Source organism: Octopus bimaculoides, chromosome 1 (genome assembly GCF_046866305.1).
Source record: "Octopus bimaculoides isolate indiv1 chromosome 1, ASM4686630v1, whole genome shotgun sequence".
Taxonomy (NCBI): domain Eukaryota; kingdom Metazoa; phylum Mollusca; class Cephalopoda; order Octopoda; family Octopodidae; genus Octopus; species Octopus bimaculoides.
Window position 1 is genome coordinate 9,260,370 of NC_142928.1, and position 13,351 is coordinate 9,273,720.

The 13,351-nt window shown below is 35.6% G+C and overlaps 1 protein-coding gene across 1 annotated transcript in view; it reads left to right on the plus strand.

Moving 5' to 3' along the window:
• LOC106869958 (sodium-dependent multivitamin transporter) overlaps window positions 1–13,351 on the plus strand; it is a 99,794-nt gene that overhangs the window by 62,940 nt on the left and 23,503 nt on the right. The window contains exons 4-7 of the mRNA XM_052978349.2: window positions 3,459–3,526; window positions 4,286–4,440; window positions 6,898–7,038; window positions 11,015–11,138. Of these exons, the coding sequence (XP_052834309.1) occupies window positions 3,459–3,526; window positions 4,286–4,440; window positions 6,898–7,038; window positions 11,015–11,138 (488 nt within the window). The remainder of the gene's footprint in view (window positions 1–3,458; window positions 3,527–4,285; window positions 4,441–6,897; window positions 7,039–11,014; window positions 11,139–13,351) is intronic.

Genomic DNA, 13,351 nt, shown 5'->3' on the forward strand with positions numbered 1-13,351 from the left:
TTCATGGAAGCCTTAGAACTTCTCATGAGGTTCTCCACTCATATATATTTCCCTGCCTAGAACTTCCATACATACCCACCTTGTCCCTGATGACGGAATATCCAGCGTACGGGCATGGTAGCCTATCTTTTGGGATATCCCAGAAACAGCTGTAAGACTTCAAATTCACCTTACCCTAATTAAATATTCTAAATGACATGAGATACCTGTCCTGCTTTGGTTTTTGTTGTTCTTTTTCCTCTAATATATATATATATATATATATATATAAAATTGAAGAAATTGGAGTCAACAGTGAGTACGGTTGGACAGTTATTTTTAATCGCTACAGTTGTTTCGACGCAACGTAATTCTCCAAGAATACAGGTATTTGATTATATAACTATTTGCTTGCATAATGAGATCTAGTTGTGCTTCCTCAGGTGATATGCGAGTGTTGTCTCCGTTAGTTTAAAATCGTCAACTTCAAGGCCATCCCCTCCGTCCGTTGTGGTTTTAATCTAATCTCCATATATATATATATATATATATATATATATATATATATATATATATATATATATATATATATATATGTATATATATATACAGATAAGGAGAGACAGATAGATAGACAGTCAGAGTGACAGATAGGCAGATAGTTATAGTTTTGTGCACGTGTGTGTGTGTGTGCGTGTGTTTTTGTATAGGTGAAAATATTCGTTAAATATACCATTTCAATAATTAAGGTTTGTATTTAATATACAGTTGTGTTATTGAATCAGTTTATGTTTGGTTTGCATTTTATTGTTTCGCGTATTGAATCCGCGTTAAGGATTGCTGGCTACCAATCTTTATTGGTTAATGTTCTTTAACTAATCTATACGTTTACAGTTCTAGATTGATTGTGTCTATGATTATAATTTTTTTTCCGTTCTATGCATCGGCAACGTGTGTTTTTGACTATGTTCACTGAATTCTGTTCAGTACTTTTAGTTCGCTAGTTCGTTCTAGAGTTCTTGGGGTGGCAATATCCGTTTTGATTAAATTTCTGTCTTTTTATATTCTTTCGGTGCTTCGTAGCTAAAGGTAAATAAAGATTTATGCTTAAGAATTTATGTTTATATTTGTAACAATGAACAGTTAGAAACATATTGGATGTATTCTGCTGTTTCGCCTTTGCTTTTGGTTCATTAATTCTAGGCAGTGTTTATGTTTTTCAACGCTGTTGACACTGCTGGATATAATGGTACTGGCCAGGTGTCAAAACCGTTATGATATCCGCTAGGTAGCTGATGTGGTGTATAGGTGTCATGTGCTTATATTTTGTGTTATCACGGTTCTGAGTTCTTTCATTGAAATTCTAGTTCTTATACTAATGAACTTGTTTTGGAGTTCTTAGTTTCTTGGTTTATGGTACTTTTGTTGTATATACCATACCATTTATTGATATTGCGTGATTGTCCTTCATAGAGGTTCAAAATACTTGTTTAAGGGGTTACTGGTTCATGGAGGTTTTGTTACATATATATTGTATGTTTTGTCTTTTTGTTTTTGTTTTTCTTTTCTTCCAAGCCTCGTTTCTGTCATCCATATTAATCTTTTTGGGATTATTAATTATTTCTGCATCATTAGAACCAATATCTCATATAAATTATAAACTTCTCCTTGGAAGATTTTATTTGGAATATAGATTGTCTAATTTGTCAGCAGACGTTATATGTTGAGTGACAACCCTCTGTTGTTCCTTTATCCACCTGTATCAACTTTTATCATCCTACCGTCATTGATAATGTTCTTCCTTCATGTCGCCCCTTTGTCCATCTATATCAATTTTTATTTATCTTACGACCACACGTAATGGACATCGTCGTTGGTTCCAGATTACATAAAGTGAAGCTCGCCTTCCATAATCTACCTTGATGCAGCCCAGATGCCCCCACTAACTTCTAGTATTTCATTCTATCCACCAGCATCAACACCCACCAAGAAAAATTCCCTCTAGTCATTTTCCTGTTAAGATTGATCTCCCTTTTTCACATTACCCGAAATTATTGGAACATTTTAGACATTTACCTTTACTAGACCTGTTATATATAACAACCTAGTCTCCTCAAAATCACACACAACTACAAAAGAAAGAAAGCCACATTGAATAATGTGTGTGTGTTCATAGTTGTACCAAGCAGATGGTCCCGGCGATATAACAACCTTTATTTATGTTAATTTAACCAATTCTGATCTTTCTTTCTGAGAATTTTCGCTCGGGTGTCTACTAAATTTTTTCTTTTCATTATCTTTTCCATTTTTAATTTCTTTTTAATTCTTCTTCCATACTTTTTTTATTCACTAAATAACTTTTCATTCAAATTATTTTTAGTCTACAACTTTCTAATTCATTGGAATTTTGCCATCGCATGCTGCAATCATTTTTCTTTCTTCTTTCATTTTATTATTTCTTCTCGCTGTTTTCTTCCCAATTTTATTTCTCTTTTTCTTTTCAATCTTCTTATTATGAATCCTCTTCATATGTCGCATCATTATATCTAGTTTTGATTTGTTTTTAACTTTTTTCAAACAAGTGCTTGTAATTATATCTTTTCCTTTTCAAATGTTTTTAATAAAAATGATTAGATTTAATGGCAAAGTTCTTCAATCATTAATCGGTCTGTTGCATCTGTGAAGAAGTAAAAGTTGTTAAAAGCTGCCAGAAAGTCGAGATCGGTGCACTGAACACCTTACACTATCGGCTCCATTTCTCTCCACAGTTCGTGTTCGCTTCTCATTCTAAATACTAAAAATATATACGGCCAACCCATTCCTTCTTTAAATCCCATAATACTCTAAGTCACGTGCTCCGCACTATGACAAAAGGGACAATTTCCTTTCAGCGATTTGGACCCATGTTGTCCGTTTACAGCCATCATAGAATTGCTATGATAACCATTTCACATAAATGCATGAACATCACGAAATCCTGTTTGTTGTTTATGTTATCAGTGCTGTTGTCTTTGCTGTTTTTCTCTATTGTACAATTATAATTGTTGATTTTGTTGTCATTGACAACAGTATGTCGCTGCTGCTGCTGCTGCTGCTGCTGCTGCTGCTGCTGCTGTTGTTGTTGTTGTTGTTGTTGTTGTTGTTGTTGTTTAGCCCTACATCTGTCCTTCTCAAAGGTTTCCAGCCGAGACCATCCTGTCTTTCTGTATATCAAACAACATTGATCATTTATTTATTTAAGACATTCGTGGGAGGGAGAACTAACTTCTGTTTCTAGCGCGTCGGGTGACTTCGTAGAGACTCCCTCGTTCACTGCTGCTGCTGTTGATTTTCCAAGGTTTGGCGTCAATTTTAACCCCATCGTTTCCTTTTTTTTTTTTTCTTTTTCTTTTAAGCATAAAATTGTTTTCCTTTATATTTCTTATTTTATTTATTTCGAAATTTATCCTATTGTATTCCATTTTTTGTTGTTACCCTAGCAACCGGGATGCCTACGTCTGTTGCTATCGCCTTGACAGGAATTGTCTGCACATTATACACAGCCATTGTAAGTACCATTAAGCAAGTCTCCATGGAAACACTGATCGAGCAAATTCACTTCTATTTCTTATTTTCTTTCTTTCTTTTTTTGTTCCTTTTCAAATTTTTATCTTTGTTCTTTTATTAATTCTTTATATTTTTTATTGTTGTTTATTGCTTATTGATTTATAAAATTTTTAATGCACCCCAAAAAAAAAAACATGACATTGATATCTAACACTGGGGCAGTATCTGGCACGGAGGGGAAAATACGATCATTTAAGTCGACCCCAATACAAAATAGGGACATATTTTATCGCTCCTAGAAATATGAAAGTTGACTGAGGCAGAATTTGAACCCAGAAGATCAAGGTACTCGCTTTAATACAATAGAGTCAATCATTCTACCGTGTCAGTCATCAAAGCATCATGCCAGTTTCCAGACAATTTGATTGCATCTAATATTAAATATACTGCCACTAATGACATTCACTTCACTGTAACTACTACTACTACTACTTCTACTACTACTATTGCTGCTGCTGCTGCTGCTGCTGCTACACAAAGATGGTGCTGCGTGAAGTTCATTTTTTAACTGATGATCGATGTTACGTAAAACTCCAGATACAAGAACGGAATTCAGTTTAAATAATATAAATGTGTGTATGTGTGTATGTGTGTGTGTATGGCTGCGTCGTTGCCCGTTGGCAGCAGCATATCTTCTATCTAACACCTCTAAAACAATTTTTTAAAAAATTAATACATTTTGTTGTTGTTTTTGTTGTAGGGTGGTTTACGTGCCGTTATTTGGACCGATGTATTCCAGATTATCGTGATGATCACATCATTAATCGTTACCGTTGTGATTGGGATACAAAACGCCGGAGGAACGAGCGAAGTTTCCAGAATAATATCGGAAGGAGATCGATGGCCATATTTTGAGTGAGTATCGATTCTTGAAATACAACTAAATTTTAATGAGGCTTGGAAGACCGGTCGCTGTTGGTTTGGTCCCTAAGAATACGCTATCGGCTGCTGTATGAAATGTTTAATCTGAGATGTTGTGCTTATTGTTGTTCGATGGCATAGTTAATGCAATATATTTAAGATATGGAAGGATCCAGTGAGTTAATCAGGGCTAGAAGTCTCATTAACGACATCAATTAACGAAATACCGATGAAGAAATCCAGTGAATCCGTGAAGGGGCTCTTTTCTCTATTTGAACAAGACATTCTTCCATTGAATATTTTTCTTGAGTTGTTGTTGTTGTCGTTGTTGCTACTGTTGCTCTTGTTTAACCACAGGTCAGCCAAAATCAAGTGGAACCATGATTGCATTAGTTTCAAAAATGACCACACCATCTATTTCTTAAGATATTAGCATATCTAAAGCAAATTATCCGAGGCTGACTTTATTTGATAGTATAGAATTTTAGATAGATTTTTGTTGCTATTTCTAGCAGGTCTAGTGACTCCAAACAAGCTCCCGCTTTAGTTCCATTCTATGCTGACCGCTAATATTGTCTTTTTAAAACGAGTGAAAACGGGGACTTCTTTTTTATTCTTATTTCGATAAAAATGTAAATACTTCCTTACTTTTTTCCATAATAAAGTCCTCAAAGCACTTTCTTGTTTTTGTTTACATATATATATATATATATATATATATATATATATATATATAGTCAATTCGAGGATGTTAGATCGACATTAGGAATTAAATAATCTAAAACGTTCCACTGGTTAATCACGATTATGGTGGGGGGGGGGGGCAAAATCTCGTCAGAAGAGAAAATAAGTAAAAAAAAAAAAGACATGTCGTTATGTTATTAACATGTTATTCTTCCAAAACATCTCAACAGACTGAATTTCATTTAATTACTAATATTGGTATAAACCTTGGCTGAGGGGTAATAGGTTGTATAATGATAATAATTGGTAAAAAATGTTAGATATTGAGTTACAGTGAAAATAGTATCGTATGAATGAAAGAATATACCAATGATTACGTTAATAATTAGCTTAAGAAATTGAATGAATTAATATGACAAATAGATAAAGTATAAAATAATCATAGTCAGAAAGGACTTCAATCTTATTAGGTATACACACTGTACATATATACATACATCTATAGGTATATATACATACATCTATAGGTATAGGTATATATATATATATATATATATATATATATATATATATATATATATATATATATATATAAAACTTAGTTAACTTGGATTGGCTTCAGCCATTGTCAGCCCAGGTCATGACTAACTCGATAGCACCACCTAGAAAAGCCATTTAGTTAATTATTTTGGGACACCATGGACCACTCAAGTCTGTTATTCCTGAATATCTGCTATGTGCATTCATGCGTGTGTAGGGGAGAGGGGGAGAGAGAGAGAGAGAGAGAGTCAGACAGACAGACAGACAGACAGACAGACAGATAGATAGACAGACAGACAGACTGATAGATAGATAGATAGACAGATAGATAGATAGATAGATAGATAGATAGATAGATAGATAGATATACATATATATATATAGATGTATGTGCGCATGTAAGAATATATATATATATATATATATATATATATATATATATATATATATATATATCAAAAAATAAGCAACACGGATTTCAAAGGTGATTGCAGTACGCACGTTTCATGCTACTCCAATTTATTCAAGTAATGCGAGCATTACCTTAAATGCAATATGAAGAGCAATCTTCAGCTGCACGAAAATGCAGAAAATTACTGTAGAAAAGACATATTATAAATGTGGCAACATTTCAAATCCAAGTGGGAGAGAGAATACATAAAAATCCAAATCTGAGGAAGAATACATAAATCCATCTTGACATAGCCGAGTCTATCAGGCTAGTAATTGATTCTAGACAAAAGTTTTAACTGTCTCAGATTTTATTGTTTCTTATCTAGTGGTGATAGCATAAGGGACAATTACTTCTAAAGAGATAGACTCGGCTATGTCAAGATGGATTTATGTATTCTTCCTCACATTTGGATTTTTATGTATTCTCTCTCCCACTTGGATTTGAAATGTTGCCACATTTATAATATGTCTTTTCTACAGTAATTTTCTGCATTTTCGTGCAGCTGAAGATTGCTCTTCATATTGCATTTAATGTAATGCTCGCATTACTTAAATAAATTGGAGTAGCATGAAACGTGCGTACTGCAATTACCTTTGAAATCCGTGTTGCTTATTTTTTTTATTTTGATCACCTATCCTTTTGGGATACGATATTCGGGTGCCTACGCATAAGTACCATATTCAACCTTGAATCTATATCTAAACCGTCTATATATATATATATGTATATAATAAGTGTGAAGGTACCTACATAGTTTAAATGTTATTTTTCAGTTTCGATCCAGACCCACGGCTTATCTATTCCTTCTGGAGTTGTGTTCTCGGATCAACATTTTCAGGAATGGCTTCATTTTCTTTCCAACAAATGATTATTCAGAGATTTGTGTCTCTCCCAACTAAAAAGGCAGCAATTGCGTAAGTAATTCCAGTTATTTTACAAATGACACCACTTTAAACTATACTGGTGTACACACGCACACACACTCACACACACACACACACACACACACACACACACACAAGTGTGTATGTGTGTGTATATATATATATATATATATATATATATGGTTAAAATGTCAGTTTTGAACTATCTTTAGAACAACATCCAACACACACTTAAACAAAAGAACTAAAAGCTTACCATTCTGTAGGAATGAATTCTCCATTCGAGAGAAGTGAAAAAAATAGCAGACAATATACCAAGAAGAGGCTATTGTTTTATAACATCATAATGCACTTTAAAGTGCAAATATGGACAATAACAATTGGCCGAAACGTAACGTAGTCGAAAAAATGTAAGAACTTATTAATTGACTGCACTATGATTAAAAAATGATTATTCTATGTATATTTTCTGTTTTCTTTAAATTATCAATTGTCACTGGCAGAACACACACATCACATCGGTGCTCTTACTGAACATCAGCAGACTGTTAACACTTAGTAATAGGACAAAAATTCCTTTCCTGAGAGCTCTTGTTGCATGCAATCAAGCCTTATGCATAGCACGTGCGGAAACACACCTGAAACCAGGTATAGCAAATGCAGAAATACACATACCACAGTATGTTGTATTACGGACCGATAGAAAAGGAGTCATAGTGGAGTTGCTATGTATATCCGCGAAGACCTCACACCCCAGGTCCTTTTGTCACACTCAAATTCAATATATGACACACTAATTGTACATATAAGACAACTCGATGTAGTCATATGTGCTACATATCGCCCTCCTGATACTCCGAATCACGCAGACAAGTTTGAAGGCTGCCTTACAAAAATAGAAGTTCTAGTTACATTAGAACAACACATAAGTGTACTTCTTATGGGAGATTTCAATCTGCGCAATGTCGGATGGCTTGAGGGCCTTTTTCTCGCAGAAATGGCGCAATGCGAACAAGGACAGGTGAAGTCCCTCCTGAACCTCATCAACACTTTGTACGTGGAACAAATAATACTCCAACCAACCAGGGCAGGTAACATACTGGATCTCTCTGCTTCACAAACGATATGCATCTCATCCATAATGTGAAAGTGACACTGACGCTACTCTCGGATCACAGCATGGTAGGGCTGACCATGTATAGACCAAAGGAAACCATGGACATGCAGCTTACAAGAAACTCTCAAAATTTTGAACTTCCATAAGGCAAACTGGAAACAAATTGAGAAAGGGATCCTCAAACTAAACTGGTCTAAATGTCTCTCCTCACTGGACATCGACTTGAAACTTCAACAATTCATGTCTGTAATGCAAGCCATATGCTACAAATATATCCATCGTTTATGTTAGTTTAAAAGAATTCAGCGTTTGTTTTGATAGAAGGACATCGTATTTTAAAGATCCTAGAGGGACTTGTCCCAAACTTTGGCATCGAGAGTTACACTAATGCTAGAACAGGGCGCCATTGCATAGCGCCAAGGACTCCAAATTTGCCATCAAGATAGATGACAAGATATTGCAACAACCTGGGCTTTAGGGGATCACAGCCCTTCAGTATCCTCCCGAAGGACCTGAGGGACCTACATGAGGGGGATGTAGGTGTATTTAAAACGAAACTGGACCTCTTACTGTCAAGTGTCCCAGATGAACCAACTTCACAGCAGGAAGTGCAGATGAGAGCAGCGGCATCAAACTCTCTCATGTACCAAATATTAATTTCTAAAAAGAATTAGGGAAGTAAAATTGGATCTATTTTAAAACGGGGGCCACATTTTTCATTAATGTTTTACGTAGTGTTTTTGGTACCGAAAGACTTTCAAACTTCGTATACTTATCTATTTTGTGTTATAGAACAGAAAAATATTTTTGTATTCGAATTTATTTCATGTAAAAAATTGTCTTATTTCGATAATTTCAACCAATCACTGACAATTATTCAGTTGTTTATATTGACTCCTTTGGCTGATTAAGCGATGTAAAGCGTATTTAATCTCCATACCTTCGTTTTATTTGCTTTTTTCATTTTAAATTTGCTTTAACCCTAACCCTAACCCTAACCCTAACCCTAGGGTTAGGGTTAGGGTTAGGGTTAATTGTTTCAGAATCGTTTGTTTATGTAGTCGGCACTTAATGTATATCGGCTGAATGGACGTCAGTGATTGGTTGAAATTACAGAAATACGACAACTTTAACATGGAATAAGTTATGGATTTCTTTTTTTTTAAAGAAGACTAAGAGAAAAAGATGTTTTATATGACACATTCTACCAGTGTTCCAAGTTTCAAAGTGTTTCGTTAATGAAAAATGTGGCCCCCGTTTTAAAAAAGATCCGTAAAATTATGTAACAACACCAAATGGCGGCGCCCCAGCATGGCCACATCTCATGAGCTAAAACTAGAAACTAGATTAAATCAAATCATATATATATATATATATATATATATATATATATATATATATATATATATATGTGTGTGTGTGTGTGTGTGTGTGTGTGTGTGTGTGTGTGTGTGTGTGTGTGTGTGTGTGTGTATACGCAGAGAGAGAGAAAAAAGTTTACAAGTAAAACTTAGGTGCCAAAATTGTTATAGCACCACCTTAAAGAATTTTTAGTTGAACGAATCGACCCCAGTACTTCTTTTATCCTGATACTTATTCTATCGGTCTTTTATGCTGAACCGCTAAGTTACGGGGGCATAAACACACCAACACTGGCTGCCAATCGGTTGTGGGGGGACAAATAAACACAAAGACACGCATATATATATATATATATATATATATATATATATATATATATATATATATATACAAACATACACACAAAGTATGGGGGTTTAGTTCACAGATGATCTAAACGATTAGGTACTCTAGGTAAGTGCTGTAAGAGATTACAAGGGCTCCAAGACTGAGTTATGGAGCCATTGCAGATTTCCGATGCAGCGGATATATAATTGTTGACCTCTTTAAATATTATATATATATATATATATATATATATATATATATATATATATATATATAATTTAGAGAAGAACCAGCGATATACACTTCAAACAATGAAGGAGACCAATCTGGATGGTGATTGGTCTCCTTCATTGTTTGAATTGTATATCGCTGGTTCTTCTCTAAATTATATTTACATACATCTATTATTTATTATAAAATTCAATTTGGTATTACTAAATTGAATATTCCTGTATGTTTGGAATTTTACATTCCCTAATATTATAATATATATATACAAGAATAAGAGGAATGACCAGCAAATGTGGATTCCTGAATGCTAGAAATAGATGCCGAATCATCCAACCACGAAAAAGAATGTTCTCAGTAGTGTCGCTGATTTTTTTCTACTGAGAACATTCTTTTTCGTGGTTGGATGATTCGGCATCTATTTCTAGCATTCAGGAATCCACATTTGCTGGTCATTCCTCTTATTCTTGTATGTAATATAATTTTAATCTTCGGATTTTTTAATATGCTAGACCACTGGTTTTAATTGATCAATATCAATTTCTACCCTCATTAATAAATTTTTAAATATATATATATATATATATATATATATATATATATATATATATAAAACGAGCTTCTTTCAGTTTCTGTCTAACAAATCCACTCGCAAGGATTTGGTTTGCCCTTGGCTATAAAAGAAGGAGAGGCTATAGCCCAAGGTGCCACACAGTGGGACTGAACCCGGAGCTATGTGGTTGGGAAGCAAGCTTCTTACCACAGAGCTACGCCTCCTGACAAGCTGGCCGAAATTTCGAAGTCACTGTCAATAATATTCTTGTTTGAAAATGATAAACTTGTACTCAGCAAATGTATAGAGGAAGCCATCAAATTAATGTAAAATGTGTTTTTATTATAACTGTACATCAAAACAAACATTGGTGTGATGAATCTATTTTGTTTATTAATAATTCTTTGCTTCTCTTTCAGCTCTGTCTATATTGCTATGCCAGTCTCGTTATTAATATTGACCTTGTTATGTGTCACGGGGCTCATCATTTATGCTAATTACGCTGACTGCGATCCTATACGCATTATTCATTCATACAACAAAGTAAGTAAAACAGTTTCTTTGAGTTTAGCGGCCATTTAGTCACTTCCCTTCCTTAAAACATCACAAATGGGTGAACCGTCCTTAATTTGTGCCGGAATTAATAAATCTAAGATTTTAGTTTCAACTCACTACTTAATTTTCTATTCCTTTTCGTCCCATAAAGCCCCTACTGGAACACATTAACCCAATTCAACTAACTGTACAGCTTTCAGTCAGAAAATTAACCCTGCAACATGTAGAGACCGCCTATCTAATTCCTAGTCTCCATCTTTCACAACCAAATATTTTGGACTCAGCTGATAGCGAAGTTGATATAATTAGCTGGCAGAGGAACAAACGAGTCGATTTACTCTTTATCCATCCTCCCCTATAACTTAGTGGTTCTGTCAATACTTCACCCGTTACACAATTGTTCACATTGCCCCAACAATACATATGTGTGCATAAGGCGGCGAGCTGGCAGAAACGTTAGCACGCCGGGCGAAATGCTTAGCAGTATTTCGTCTGCCGCTACGTTTTGAGTTCAAATTCCGCCGAGGCCGACTTTGCCTTTCATCCTTTCGGGGTCGATAAATTAAGTACCAGTTACGCACTGGGTCGATGTAATCGACTTAATCCCTTTGTCTGTCCTTGTTTATCCCCTCTGTGTTTAGCCCCTTGTGGGCAATAAAAATATATATATATATATATGTGTGTGTGTGTGTGTGTGTGTATGTGTATAAAGCAGCGAGCTGGTAGAAACGTTAGCGGGCCGGGCGAAATGCTTAGCGGTATTTCGTCTGCCGTTACGTTCTGAGTTCAAATTCCGCAGAGGTCAACTTTGCCTTTCATCCTTTCGGGGTCGATTAAATAAGTACCAGTTACGCACTGGGGTCGATATAATCGACTTAATCCCTTGTTTGTCCCTTCTATGTTTAGTCCCTTGTGGGCAATAAAGAAATATTTTGGGAGGTAGTCGGTGAGCTGTTTAAACCCAGGCCTCTGAAGTTGTGTTTTGTGAATAGGAGCGGAGATACTGTGAGTTGAATTGTTGTTGAAGGTTGTTAATGAAAATTGTTAAAATTCTTGACTGTTATTAATTTTTGTTAAACATTCGAAAATTTCTTTTATACCCATTGTTGGGTGTGCAGACTACTAGCTACGCAGCGGCGGCGGGCAAAGGCCTGTCAGCCGACGCAATGCAAATGAAGCAGATTAAAATGGAAAAGAAAAATTTAAAGAAGCACTTTGAATATATTAAGAAGGAAAGAGACTGCCTACGTGTTACTCCACCAAAGGAAGCCGTAGAAAAAGCACAAAAGAAAATTATTATTTATAAAACGTTAAATGTGGCTCCGAAGAGGATTGAGGTAGCAGAGGTGGATGAAATTGAGGAATGTCTAAATGAAATTAAGGAGGTAACAACGTTTTACGCGAGAGGCAGGAAATATGGTACAGCGTTTTAAGAGTGAAGAGGAGGCGAAAAGGTATTCCACTGTACCCCTGAGAACAGATAAATGAGCACTCTTGCCTATCTACTGCGGCAGAAAAGCAGCAAGGATAAGGATAGGAAGTGTTCCCCCGGAGATAGATGAAGAATGGATAGTAGCAGCAATAATATTTAATTGCAAGGAGGAAGTAGAAATCGTCAACGTTGAAAAGTCAAAGGAGTTCAACTGGTGGGGTTTTGGGTTAGAAATTTTAACCCATGTGACCCTGCCAGATCTGCACAACATTGCGGAGGAGTTGGTGCTCCCCGATGACACGCGACTGAGAGTCGTGGTGGAGGGGATGCCGCCCGTGTGCTATGAATGCAGAAGTAGCGTACACATGCAGGCAAAGTGTCCCCTAAGAGAAGTACAGATGGAGGAAGCAGTAGCGAGTGAAGTAGCGGTGGAGGAAGAAAAATGGAAGAAGAAAAAAAGGTGGGGGAAACTGCAACAGAGAGAAAGAGAGCACGAGTTGATTCACCGCCAAAAAGCCCTAAGAAAAAGAAGAGGGAAAAGAGAAGCGAACTCAAGAAGGTGAGGAAGCAAATATTGGTGGAAGAGATCCAGCAAAAGCGGCGAAAATTAAAGAGTGAGAGGAAAGAGTGGAAGAGAAGATGAGATACGTATGGCAAAATGGAAATCCTAATTTGCGAACGGTGATGTATTATGCCAAAGAAATGGAGATAGAGAAAAGGATATCCATAATAAAAGGGTCAATAAGAGTGATATTGGACCCAGAGATGT